Genomic DNA, 12,600 nt, shown 5'->3' on the forward strand with positions numbered 1-12,600 from the left:
TTGGGGATCACGAATTCTGGGTATAACAGTAGAAGGACAAGGAAGCAGGTGGCAGGTCAATGGATTTCTCTTTACATAGTTCTGTTTATAGAGTTTAGTTTTGGAGGCGTGTTAGTATTTTATACAACAAATTTATATCTAAATCAATGGAGGGCAAAACCCTAAAATAGAAACAAACAGAAACAAATGAACTCAAAATTTTTCAAATGTGTGATATAACCCTCTGGTAGTGGCAAAAAATGAACATAATTGCATTTTGAACACAGTACTTTGAATATCTGTCTTGTCATTCTAAAGAAAAAAAGAACTGCAAAAGATCTATTTTTTGCATACTCTGTTTTTTGAGTAGTCCATTGAGTAGGTCTGTTATTCCCATTTGGTGAAGTAGTACATGGTGACCTTCCTTCAGTGCATAGGATGGTTGAGCAAATAAGTTAATATACCAAGGAGGTTGAGAGTCAGATTTCTTAACTTTATTAAGGGGGTATTACTAATATGGAAATGGAGAAGATTAAAATCAACGCTGGTGTTGTATTGGAATGGACGGTATCACTATGAATTCATAATTTTTTACAAACGAACTAATTTTTATAAACTAATTTTTTACAAACTATACACGTGATTATAGAGAGAGATATAGATATATAACATTTATATCCATATCTATGTCTATATATTTAATAACACTGTCAACTTAAAATGGAATATACAGTGGTGCGTCACAAGAAATGAACATTTCTTGCAACCATACCCGGTCTCTAAATACCATTCCCTACTGAAAGACTTCCTTGAGAAATGGATGATTTTTAGGACTTAGGAGGAAGATAAGAAAGTATAAGATGAGTCAGCCTGGAAATTATGTGCCAAAAGTAAAGAGAAAGGTCCCAAATGATAAAGGTTACACAGGAGCAAACCAAAAAATAATGATAGAAATTATAGCCTATTGAATAAACATGTATCCAAGTGTAGATACTGAAAATAGACATAGGTAGATAGATAATTAGATACATGTGGCAGAAGACCCAGTTTTTTTGTAAGTATACAATGTCACATGACAAATTTAAAAAAGTGAAGTTAAAAAATCATTAATTTGCCACTATGACAGTAACACTTGAATCAGGTAAGAAACAAAAAGTATGATAAAATGGGTAAAATTGGATGAGGAACAGAATATTTACACAGTTTCAAAATGTCTCCCCATATCTTTTTTCCTAATTAGAAGCTAAAAAAATAATAACTTTACAGTTGGTAATCTTGGCAGACACAACTTTAAACAAGAGATATAGTTATAATCTTTAATTATTGAACCATCTGACATCATGTGCTTCCCATTGTGATTCACTATGATGGAATCAACATCACCTTTGTAGTATGCCCCACCAAAAACTCTCTAGTAATCTGAAGTGTAATGAAAGAACATCAGACAAACCCAACTTGAGATCCACCATGAAAAATAAGCTGCTTCTACTCTTTAAAATGTCAATGACAAGAAGGACAAACAAGGGCTGAGAAACCAATCTTTACTAAAAAAGATTAAATAGATATGATAATTAAATGCAACGTGTGATCCAGGGTTGGTTCCTGCACTAGCAAATTCCTATCACCAACATGCGATATTATCGGAACAATTGGAAGGAATGAAATAGAGTTGTAGATAAAGAAATGTGATTGTCTTAATTAAAAAATTGTGCCTTCCTAATGCAGATTAATTTTTTCACTGGGGAGGTATAATATCTGAACAGAGGGTAACTTTGAAAGTGTATGCACATAATAACATAGCCTCAAAGACTACAGCACAATTGAGGAGAAAACATGAAGGGAAAGAAATGGAATAATCCTGACAGAGTTCAAAAATCTTTCTAGTAAGTAATTTCAAATGTTTATAAGAATAGCACTTCTTGGTGCCCACTGCCCAGTCCTATTTACCATGCCCATTCAGAATTATAGACCTACCTTTAGAGGTTCAATCCTTTAGGTCAAGACCTGGCCCTCCAGGGGTGCTGAACATTTAGGGGACACTAGAATTTTTACCAGTAAGTTACTTTCCAAAGAGACTCCCCGAGCAATAAGTGTAGGTCATTTTCCTCTGGGAATCAGTTTCTGGGATCTTGAGATAGAACACTGGCAGAGATTTTAAGCAGGTACCTGGGAAAACGGGGCATGGGGATGACAAGATGAGGTCAATAGTGCAGTTAGGAGGTGGGAAAATTCCTGGCAAAGTCCCTGATGGGTCTCAAACATCTGGAGGTGGAACTCACTTGGAAGTGACTTCCTAAGGCCCCTCCCATCCTGGTTCAGAGTAGCTTCTCTGCGGAGAGTGTGGTGATTACTCGGACAGAGAAGGGTTAAGGGGATCTCACTAACCCCTCCTTCCTGCTGCTCCTGGTTAGGGAGGGTGAAGACAGAATAGCTAGTGGAGCAAGCACCCAGAAGGAGGAGCAGAAGGGCCAGAAGCTACAAACAGAAGAGAAGACAGGATCCACTTCTCACCTCTTCCCAAGCTGCCTGCCAGCGCATTTCCTTGGCAGCCAGGGCAGCGCGTCTTCTGGGCTCACAGGTCGCTGTGCACGACTCAGAGAAGAGCACAGGGCTCTGGGCACTGGACCCGGCTCCGCAGCTGGTACAGGAGGGAACATGGCGGGCCAGCGGGCACTGCTGCTAGCTGGCTTTCTTCTGTCTGGGTTCCTGCTCCCAGAGGCCGCCGAAATTCTGACTGTATCCTCACTGGGTGAGTGCTGGCAGGAGAATCAGACATAGACGCATCCCAGATGCTCAGGCAAGCAACCCTGTTTCATAGGTCATTCTTTGTAGTTTTCCAGAGCTTGTTTGGGTTCCAGGATAGAGGAGGGAGGGGAGAGAGGGAGATGGGGGTCACAGAGGGGTCCCCACTGCTGGGTTGGGGAAGTTAGTTTTGGGGAAAACAGCAGTTTCCTTTCTTCTCTTTTAATCTGCTCTGTAAGTGCTTCCCACTGTGCATTGCTGGGGCCAGAATTTAGATCCAGTGCTGAGCTGGAGATCCTGAATCCCCTACTCCAGGGCGGGGCAGGAACTTTCAGAGGCACACCCTAAAATTCTGGGAGTGTGCAGTAGTTGCCAATAGAAAGTGGAAGACAGGTCAGTTTCAGGCTCTTGGAAGCCAAGGACAGGGGCTCCTGGGGGCAGCAGCACAAACAGGGCATGTTTCATTAATAGGAAACCTGAAAACTGACTGGGCAGAGGAGGGAACCCCAGACAATCAGTTGGGAACAGCTCTCTTTTTGCCCTTGCTGCTAGAAGGTTTTGAAGGACAGTGAAGCAGTTAATTCTGCATAAACCCAGTTTTGTTTCCTTTACTTTTGCACCAAACGGAACAGAAGGGGAACAGGAACATTTATCAGGTTGAGGAGGCATCATAACATGGAGTTTCCCTAAGATATATATATATATATATATATATATATATATATATATATATATATATATATATATATATATATATTTGGATCCATCCTGACAGGATAGGGGGCTCCCAGAATCACTTTTAGATCCCCTAGAATCTGGGGATCCTGGGCTAGAAGAAACCACAGAGTTCATCTAATTGGGCATCTCCCTTTTTATTTCCTGACAGGGATCCTAAGGGCCAGGGAAATGAGGGGCCTTTTGCAAGAGCACAGCAGACCTCCCTGATGTCACACACCCGGACTTAACCCACTGTTTCTTACCTCAAACCTGTTTTATTCCCTAGACTCTACTCTTTATGGTGGGGATTCCTAAAAATCAGTATTGAAAAAAAAAACAAACCCTATTTTCCATTTTAAATCTATTTTTTAATGATAGAGGCAACAGAAAAAAAGAGCTGCCTCACCTTTTGAAATTGCAGGTCCCCTGGACTCTGAGAGGGGGCAGGTGTGGTTTGGAGGTGCTTTCTCCCCTTGCCTCTGCCCCAGAATGCACTGGGCTCACCAAGACCCTCAGGAATAAATGCCTCTGCAGGAAGCCTTCTCCCCTGCATCCATTTCTTGCAGTGGTTAAAAGCGATCCAGAGCAGGCACTTGGGTCTGTGTTTTACGAGTCTGTGTTACATCAGACAACACAAGTATAGATGTAAAAAACTAGAGTAATTTCCACAGATACACATTATTACTTTAGTCCTATATCTTTCTCTACTGACCCAATCATCATGAGATCTTTATCTTCCAAGCAACCTCCACTTCCCAACATAGGCAAATTCTATTCCTTTACCCATAGATTCAAGAAAAATGCTCCATGATATCACATGGCTTTAGACATTGATGTAATAGAACCTGTACCATCCCAGAGAATCAAGCTTCTGTTTCCTTAGGATTCCAGGATTTTCCTATGTTGGGTGATGTCCCAGTTTTGCATGCATACAGGATCCTACAGTTCCACCCAAAGGGACCACAGTTATCCTAAATGCTTTAATCGATTTTTAGCAAAATGCAGGCCCCAAGTGAGGAACATTGTCATATAAATTCGAATCTGAAGAATTTTGCTGTGAGCAGTGACTCTACCCTCTTTTGCTTCTGTGGCTTGGCTTGATATTCACGTTCCCATGTTTCTGGCTTCCACGTTGACATAAATTTCCTGGGAGAGAGATCCCAGAAATAGCTTTGAGTGATTGTCCTTTAGAAACCCATTATTCTCACATACATAGCCTTGTGTGTCAAAATTTCCAGCAAAACAGTTACTTCTTTAGACACAGTATCTCCATAAAGGCAGCCTAAATTTCAGCATGTAACTAGGATCAGGAACTCCCTCAGGCCTAAGCATTAGAGAAGGTCATCTCACTGGCATGGAGACCTTGAATTGCAAAAGGGAATTTTTCATGTAAGATTGCTACATATTACAATTTGGTCAGAAAGAATGTGGGTATCTGGCCTGGGGTTTACCCAAAATGAAACCAAAGGACTAAAATAACTCATCTTCTACTGACCACCAACTCTCTGCTACCTTACCCTGGATTCCCAGATCCCCCACATCAATTTCAGACCCTTTGTTCTCACCTTTACAAAAATAAAAATTTTGTATTGTTCCTAGGTGGAAGCCATTATCTACTGCTGGACCGGGTATCTCAGATTCTTCAAGATCATGGTCATAATGTCACCATGCTTCTTTATGGAGGAGATTATTTAATCCCAAGTATGTTCTTTTTTTTTTTTTTTTTGGTAATTATTAAATTTATCTACCCCAGGAAAGGATATACAACGTCTCTTGTATAGCACTGCTTAGCACAAAGTCTTTTTTAATCTAGTTGTATTTTAAGATGGAAAAATGTGTGTGTGTGTGCGTTTTATGTTAAGTGCTGGATATCTTACTAGACTGTGTAGACCTGGCCCCCACAATGCCATATCTGCATATTTTACCTTCCACTCTGGTTATTTTATCCATTATTTAGCATGGAATATGAAATCTTCAGTGATTATTATAACACTGTGTATCGCACCTTCAATTCTTTCAGTTTTTGCTTTAGATATTTGATGGTCTCTAATTAGCTGCATATATGTTTATAATTGTCATATCTTCTTGCTGTATTAAACCTTTTATTAATATGTAATGTTTTTATTCATCTCTTGTAATTTTTTAATTTAAAATCCATTGTGTTTGATATTTGGTACTTGCATGGAATATTTTTTCCATCATTTCCCTTTCAGTCTATCTTTGATTTGAAGTGAGTCTTTTATAGGCAGAATATAGTTGGATTATGTTTTGTGTGTGTGTTTATGGCTTTTTATTTTTTTTTACTTTTTAACACATATCATTATTTTGGAAAAATTCAGATTTATGGAAAAGTTGCAAAGATAGTATAGAAGTTCCCACACATCCCTCACCCTTTCCCCCCATTGTTAATATATTTTTATTTTTAATTCTTTTATTAATATGTTTTATTGAAGTATTATTGGCACACAATGTTACATTAGTTTCAGGTGTGCAAGCAACTTGACAACTATGTATATTGTGCTGTGCTCACCACAAGTGTAGCTACCATCTATCACCATACGAAGCTATTACAACTGGATCATGTGATTTTGTCCATTCTGCCAATTTCTATCCTTTGATTGGAGAATTTAGTCCATGTATATTTAAAGTAATTACTGATAAGGAGAAATTTACTTCTGTCATTTTGCTATTTGTTTTCTATATGCCTTATAACTTTTTTGTACCCCACTTTCTGTATTACTGTTTCTTCTGTGGTTAGTTGATTCCTTGTAAAACGTTAAATTCTTTTCTCATTTTCTTTTGTATATATTCTACCACTTTTTTGTGTGTATGGTTACTTTGGGGATTTTATTTAACCTGCTGACTCTATGACACTCAGATTTTAATTTATACCAGCTTATATTAACACTCAAATATTCTGTTCCTAGCTGGCTTCATCCTCAACCTGTTCAGTTAGTTAATGTCACAAAATTACATGTTTATACATTATGTGCCCCAAACATAAATTATCATTAACTTAAATGCATTAGTATCTTAAATTATGTAGAAAATTTGAATGGAGTTACACACAATTTCAAATAATGATAGTTTTTAAATGAATAATTTTTTAATGTACTAGTCTCTTAAATCATGTAGAAAACAACAATGTAGTTAGAAGCCATTGTTACAATAACCGTAGCTTTTATAATTGCCCATCCATTTACTTTTTTAAGGTCTTTATTTTTTCATACACCTTTAAGTTACTCTCTGGTGTCCTTTCATTCTTCCCTGGAGAACTGCCTTGCACATTTCTCCCAGGGGAGGTCTAGTGGTAACAAACACCTTTAGTTTTGTTTATTTGGGATTGTCTTAATTTTCCTTGACATTTGATGCACAGTTTTGCTGGATATAGAATTTTTGTTGACAATTCTTTTTTTCTTTTCTTGTTCTTTCTTTCTTTCTTTCTTTCTTTCTCTCTTTCCTTTTTTCTAGAATTTTGAATATATTGGGACATTGCCTTCTGGCCTCCAATCTTTTTTTTTTCCTTCAAAATTTTTGATTAGATATGTATTGGTAATCTCATTGACAGCCACTTGTATGTGATGAGTCACTTCTTTCTTGCTGCTTTTAATATTCTCTCTTTATCTTTCTATATTTTGATTATACTATATCCTAATGTGGATGTCTGAGTTCATTTTACTTGGAGTCTGTTGAGCTTTGTGGATGTTTATATTCATGTCTTTCATTTAATTTGGGAGATTTTTAGCCATTATTACTTCAAATATTCTCTCTATCCCTTTCTTTCTCTCTTCTCCCTCTGAGGATCCACAAAGCATATGATGGACCCTTAGGCTGTGTTCCCTTTTCTTCAATTCTTTAATTTTCTGTTCCTCAGACTCAATCATTTCTGTTGTCTTCAGGTTCACTGATAATTTCTTCTTCATGCTCACTTTGGTTTCTTTTTAGATTTTCTACCCCTTTATTTAAAAAAATTTTTTAAATGTTTATTCATTTATTTTGAGAAAGCAAGAGAGAGAGAACAAGCCAGGGAGGGGCAGAGAGAGGGAAACAGAGAATCCCAAACAGGTTCCATGCTGTCTGTTCAGAGCCTGATGCAGGACTCAATCTCACAAACCATGAGATCATGACCTGAACTGAAATCAAGAGCTGGACTTGCCTCATTTATCCCTTTATTTATATTTTGCATACACTTTTTCCTTGACTTTCTCCACATCTCCCTTTAGTTCTCTGAGAATTTTTAATGTAGTTATTTTATTTTATTTTATTTTATTTTTTTAATATAATTTAATGTCAAGTTAGCTAACACACAGTGTATACAGTGTAGTCCTGGCTTTGGGAGTAGAGTCCCGTGATTCATCAGTTACATATAACACCCAGTGCTCATCCCAACAAGTGCCCTCCTCAATGCCCATCACCCATTTCCCCCCTCCACCACACCTCTCATCAACCCTCAGTTTGTTCTCTGTATTTAAGAGTCTCTTATGGGTTTTCCTCCCTCTCTGTTTGAAACTATTTTTTCCCTTTCCCTTCCCCCAATGGTCTTCTGTTAAGTTTCTCAAGTTCCACATATCAGTGAAAACATATGAAATCTGTCTTTCTCTGACTGACTTATTCCTTTTCTTTTTTTTTTTTTTCAACGTTTATTTATTTTTTTGGGGACAGAGAGAGACAGAGCATGAACGGGGGAGGGGCAGAGAGAGAGGGAGACACAATCGAAAACAGGCTCCAGGCTCTGAGCCATCAGCCCAGAGCCCGACGCAGGGCTCGAACTCACAGACCGCGAGATCGTGACCTGGCTGAAGTCGGACGCTTAACCAACTGCCCCACCCAGGCGCCCCTCTGACTGACTTATTTCAACTTAGCATAATACCCTCCAGTTACATCCACGTTGTTACAAATGGCAGGATTTCATTCTTTCCTATTGTAAGGCAGTTATTTTAAAGTTATTATCTAGTATATCTGCCATCAGGTCATTCTTAGGGACAGTTTCTGTTGATTTCTTATTTTCTTCAGGATAGGCCTTAATTTCCTGTTTCTTGGTGTGTCTTGTGTTTTTTGTTGAAAACTGAACATTTGAATATAACAAAGTGTTAAATCTGGATATGAACCTCTCCTCCATTCTCCAGGGTTTGCAGACTTTTGTTATTAATTTTGTTTATTTATTCATGTTCAAAAATTGTTTTGTGCTGCTTTTGTGTTGAGGATCAAACCGAGGTGTAAATTTTACTGTTCACTGTCTTTTCTGAGCCTTTTCCTGGGCATGAATGGACACTTTCAAGTTTTCCTGGTATGTGTAGCTGTTTTACAATGTCCCAGCTTTTAATGGTTCCCTTTCAAATGGGTAAATTGAGAAAATGAGGGGGAAAGGAGGGCATCAATCTTTTAAGACCCCTGGAAGTCAATTGAGCCAGAGAGGGAAGTGGCTGCAATAATAGAGCATGATGCAGAAACCTTGCTGCCTACTTCTTTGTCTGCATCTCTGCGACCAGAGCAGCAATCAGCAATCAGAGCACAGATACTTGATATTTGGACAAGGTGATTTTTTTTTGCCCACTCAGGCTCTTGAAACCTGTGTACAAGCTGCTCTATAAACAATGCATACAGCTTCCTGCTGGAGACTGAGGGCTGGGGGATGGGCAGCTGCTACTGTGGAAAAAGCTGAAATTGACTAAAATTATCTGCAATTTACAGTTAAAGACTTCCTCTGGTTGGTGGAAACCATCAATTGGCTGCAGATTTCCCAAATAGTTATTTCAGACAAATTCTGTCAGTGGAATTGTTGTCTACATCAGGAGGTGTGTGTGTGTGTGTGTGTGTGTGTGTGTGTGTGTGTGTGTATATGAATTTTTCACCATTTGCTGTTTTCAAAGTATGTCCAGGAAAGCTCCTTATACTCTCATGCTGGAAATGGAGCCGTAATAGGTGTGTCTTGACAGTGTCAGGGATGGAAAGGCCTTCCACTCAACAAGCAATTTGTCCCAGGAATTGAACTGAGGTGCCATGGCTTGTGCTTTGTGTAGGGCAGCAGCACATCCCTCTATGTGAGTTGCTGTGTGCGTGTTTGTGTCTTGACTGAATGGGCTCCACAAATCTCTGCAAAAGGAGGTTGTCCTCAAAGTACTGTCATACATGTGCTTCTGGAGAAAGTTAAATGTGGTGAAAGATCTTGCCAGCAAAACTAGCGAGTAGGGCTGTTGAGGTAGTCCATGAGAAGCCAAGTTACAAGTTACTTGTACCCTTCAAAGGTGAAGGTGAAGAGACACTAGAGCTGAGAGCTTGTTGAAATAGGAATTAAACAGAATGTATTACCAAAGCTATGACTGTAAAGAATTTATTAGTCTTAGATATAGTCAGTAATTTCAGTAAGATTGGAAATGGAGGCCATAATATGATCACAGTAATCCACTGAGAGGCTCCATTCATTCAGGGTTAAGAATAGTCAAGTTAGGCTATTAAATGGAGAACTAGTGGGGATAATCACTTCTTCGTTAATGGATCCTTTACAAAAAGGGATTGAATCCTTGAAGGCACTCTATTAAAACTCTACTTTGTTGTATTAAAACTTTTAATATGTTGGGCAGATCCAATGAGTTCCCTTTCGTCATGGTGTTAGTACTAAAACATTAATTTTATGACTTCTTATATAGGAGCAACCATAGCTACTGTGAGATAACAACCAATGGCTGTTATGGCTATGGGATATTTAATCCCAGTAGTTAAGACAGGGCATGCACCACTGTGCTCTATCTAATATTTGCTACCTCCTAACAGTATAGAGGTACTTTGATAAATTTTGGTGAGCTCTCATGATATATCTGTTATTTTCCCCAGTATTGACTAAGACGATTAAAGTTGGTCATTGGGGGGATCTCATCCAATGTTAAAAGTAATGTAGAACCTCTGATGTAAGTCACAAAAGCCAATCTGTGTCCTTGCTCTGTTATAATTTTTTTAAAAGTAATGTTAGTTGCCACATATGTCAAAACTGAGACCTCTGTTTTAATTTCTTTCCTGACTCTCCCACGCTGACATTTCCCATTTTTTGCCCTTCCTTTCATTGTCATTATTTATACTTTGGGGGAGGGTATGCCTTTTAACCTGCTCATATTTATAAGTTCTTCCTCCAAATGTCCTAATTAGCATCACCAAAGCTAAGGGCCTTCTTGCTGGTGATTTTAGAGAACTGAGATTAAGCTGAGTTTGAATTAACCCTTGAATTAACCCCACGAGGGTGTCATCAGTGTTTCCCTTATACTGTGTTAATCAAGGTTTTCTTTGAGCTACAGAGATATCATGAGCAACAGTAGCAAAGGCATTTTCTCGGGTTCTAGAGCACCTTCTCCTTTTACAGTGTGGACTTCATCAGATGGCATGGTGTTATCCTCCTCACACCACTCAGTGGGCTTGTAAACTGGAATCAGTCTTAACTCAGAGCACTGTTTATAATGGGGGCAGTCCTTGAGATGTACAACCATTGGTCATGCGGTTCTACCTAGCCTAGTGTCAATCACACGGTTCATGCTGGAATCCAGAAACAAAGTGGATTCTGACACAGAAGATAGGTTTGTGTGAGACACATGACCAGGGCCACTCAAAGGCTAAACCCATCCTTTTGTTTCTAAATGCCAATTATGGAAGCCTCTGAGTGGGATGGAGATGCAGGTTCCCCTCATGGGGTCTGGCTTGCTTGGCTGAAAATCTTGGTCACACGAGGGAGGTCATGTTGAGGCTTTCTCCTCATTTTTCCAAGATATGTCCCAGAAAGTTAAGCAGGAAATGGAGTTTGAAAGCTGTCAACAATCCAACTTCAAAAATGGTGCCAGACTCTTTAGTACACATGAGTTATGGGGGAAATGTCGGAATGGTAAGTAGGACTGCAGGGGACTACTCTTGTTAACTTAGCCTTTGCCGTATTTTTGGCTGAATGGAAAACCTTTGCATGTGTCACGTGTAACTAATAAAAAAATATCTCTTTTTTCCTAAAAAACAAAGGACTGGGGAGCTGGGATAAAATTAAATCTGTATTTAAATACAAAGCGTAGCACTTACTATATGTGCAACCGTGATGAATTATCTGACACTCCATTTATGTTTGTCTTCTCATCTGTAAAATGAAGAATATCTATACCGTTACATGAAAGCTTCAAATAGAACTTTACTTTTAAATTCTATATCATTCATTCAATTGAATAGAAGTAATTGAATTATTATAATGTTCTCAATAAATAGTATCAGATCCTATGACTGAAGAAATGAAAGCTTCAAATAGAACTTTACTTTTAGTTAAGTTCTATAACATTCATTCAATTGAATAGAAGTAATTGAATTATTATAATGTTCTCAGTAAATAGTATCAGATCCTATGACTGAAGAAATGAAAAAGCAGGCAGAAAACCGAAAAACCCTCTAAAAGCAAACATGCAGATATATATAAAATTATTAGGATAAAAAAAGCAACTATGGTATCATGCCAAAATTATCTGCATTGTTGGACTTAATGATATATTTTATTGGTGTTTTTAAAAATTTTTTATTTAGAAAAGAAGGAAAATGCATACCAAGTTATCAGTTGGCTTCTACCTGAGGATCATGAAAAAGAATTAAAGGAACATTTTGATTCCTATATGAAGGAAGCTTTGCATGGCAGGTAATTTCTTTTATTCTCTGATTGAAATTGCTCTCAATTCACTGCATTCAGTGATGCAAATAAATGGTTGGATGCATAGCTATTTGGGATGAGTTTAAGAGAAATGGATTGGTGGATGGATGAGTGGATGGATGGGGAAAATCAGTGGTGGTGGGGGCAGCGGATGGATGGAATAGATATGTTTTGCACTCCCAATCCCTTTGTGTACTGTGTCTCTTCCACTGAAAGCATGAATGTATTTCTGTATAGTGAGGGTGATTGTTCTTTCTGGGTCTTCCTGGCAGCCCTTCACCTACAATGTTTGTGTATATACTCTCCACAACACAGAAGGCAGGATAAACAACATAATTTCTGATTGTTGGTAGGCGTATCAGAGCCACCATTTTATACTTACTTTTCCTCTCATCACTTAAATTCAAGAATGGAAACATGCTGATGAGCATTGATTTTTCATACCCTGAGCCATTGTCTTTTAACTCATTTAAAAACCCAAATGCCTTGATGACACACATTGT

At 38.4% G+C, this 12,600-nt stretch overlaps 1 protein-coding gene across 1 annotated transcript in view; it reads left to right on the forward strand.

Annotated features, from left to right (window-relative positions):
- LOC115524752 (UDP-glucuronosyltransferase 3A1-like) overlaps nt 1–12,600 on the forward strand; it is a 29,480-nt gene continuing 16,880 nt past the window's right edge. Inside the window, exons 1-3 of the mRNA XM_030331377.1 lie at nt 1–2,728; nt 5,038–5,139; nt 11,977–12,085. Coding sequence (XP_030187237.1) covers nt 2,635–2,728; nt 5,038–5,139; nt 11,977–12,085 — 305 coding nt within the window. The 5' untranslated portion in view covers nt 1–2,634. The remainder of the gene's footprint in view (nt 2,729–5,037; nt 5,140–11,976; nt 12,086–12,600) is intronic.

The sequence above is a fragment of the Lynx canadensis genome, chromosome A1 (genome assembly GCF_007474595.2).
Source record: "Lynx canadensis isolate LIC74 chromosome A1, mLynCan4.pri.v2, whole genome shotgun sequence".
NCBI lineage: Eukaryota > Metazoa > Chordata > Mammalia > Carnivora > Felidae > Lynx > Lynx canadensis.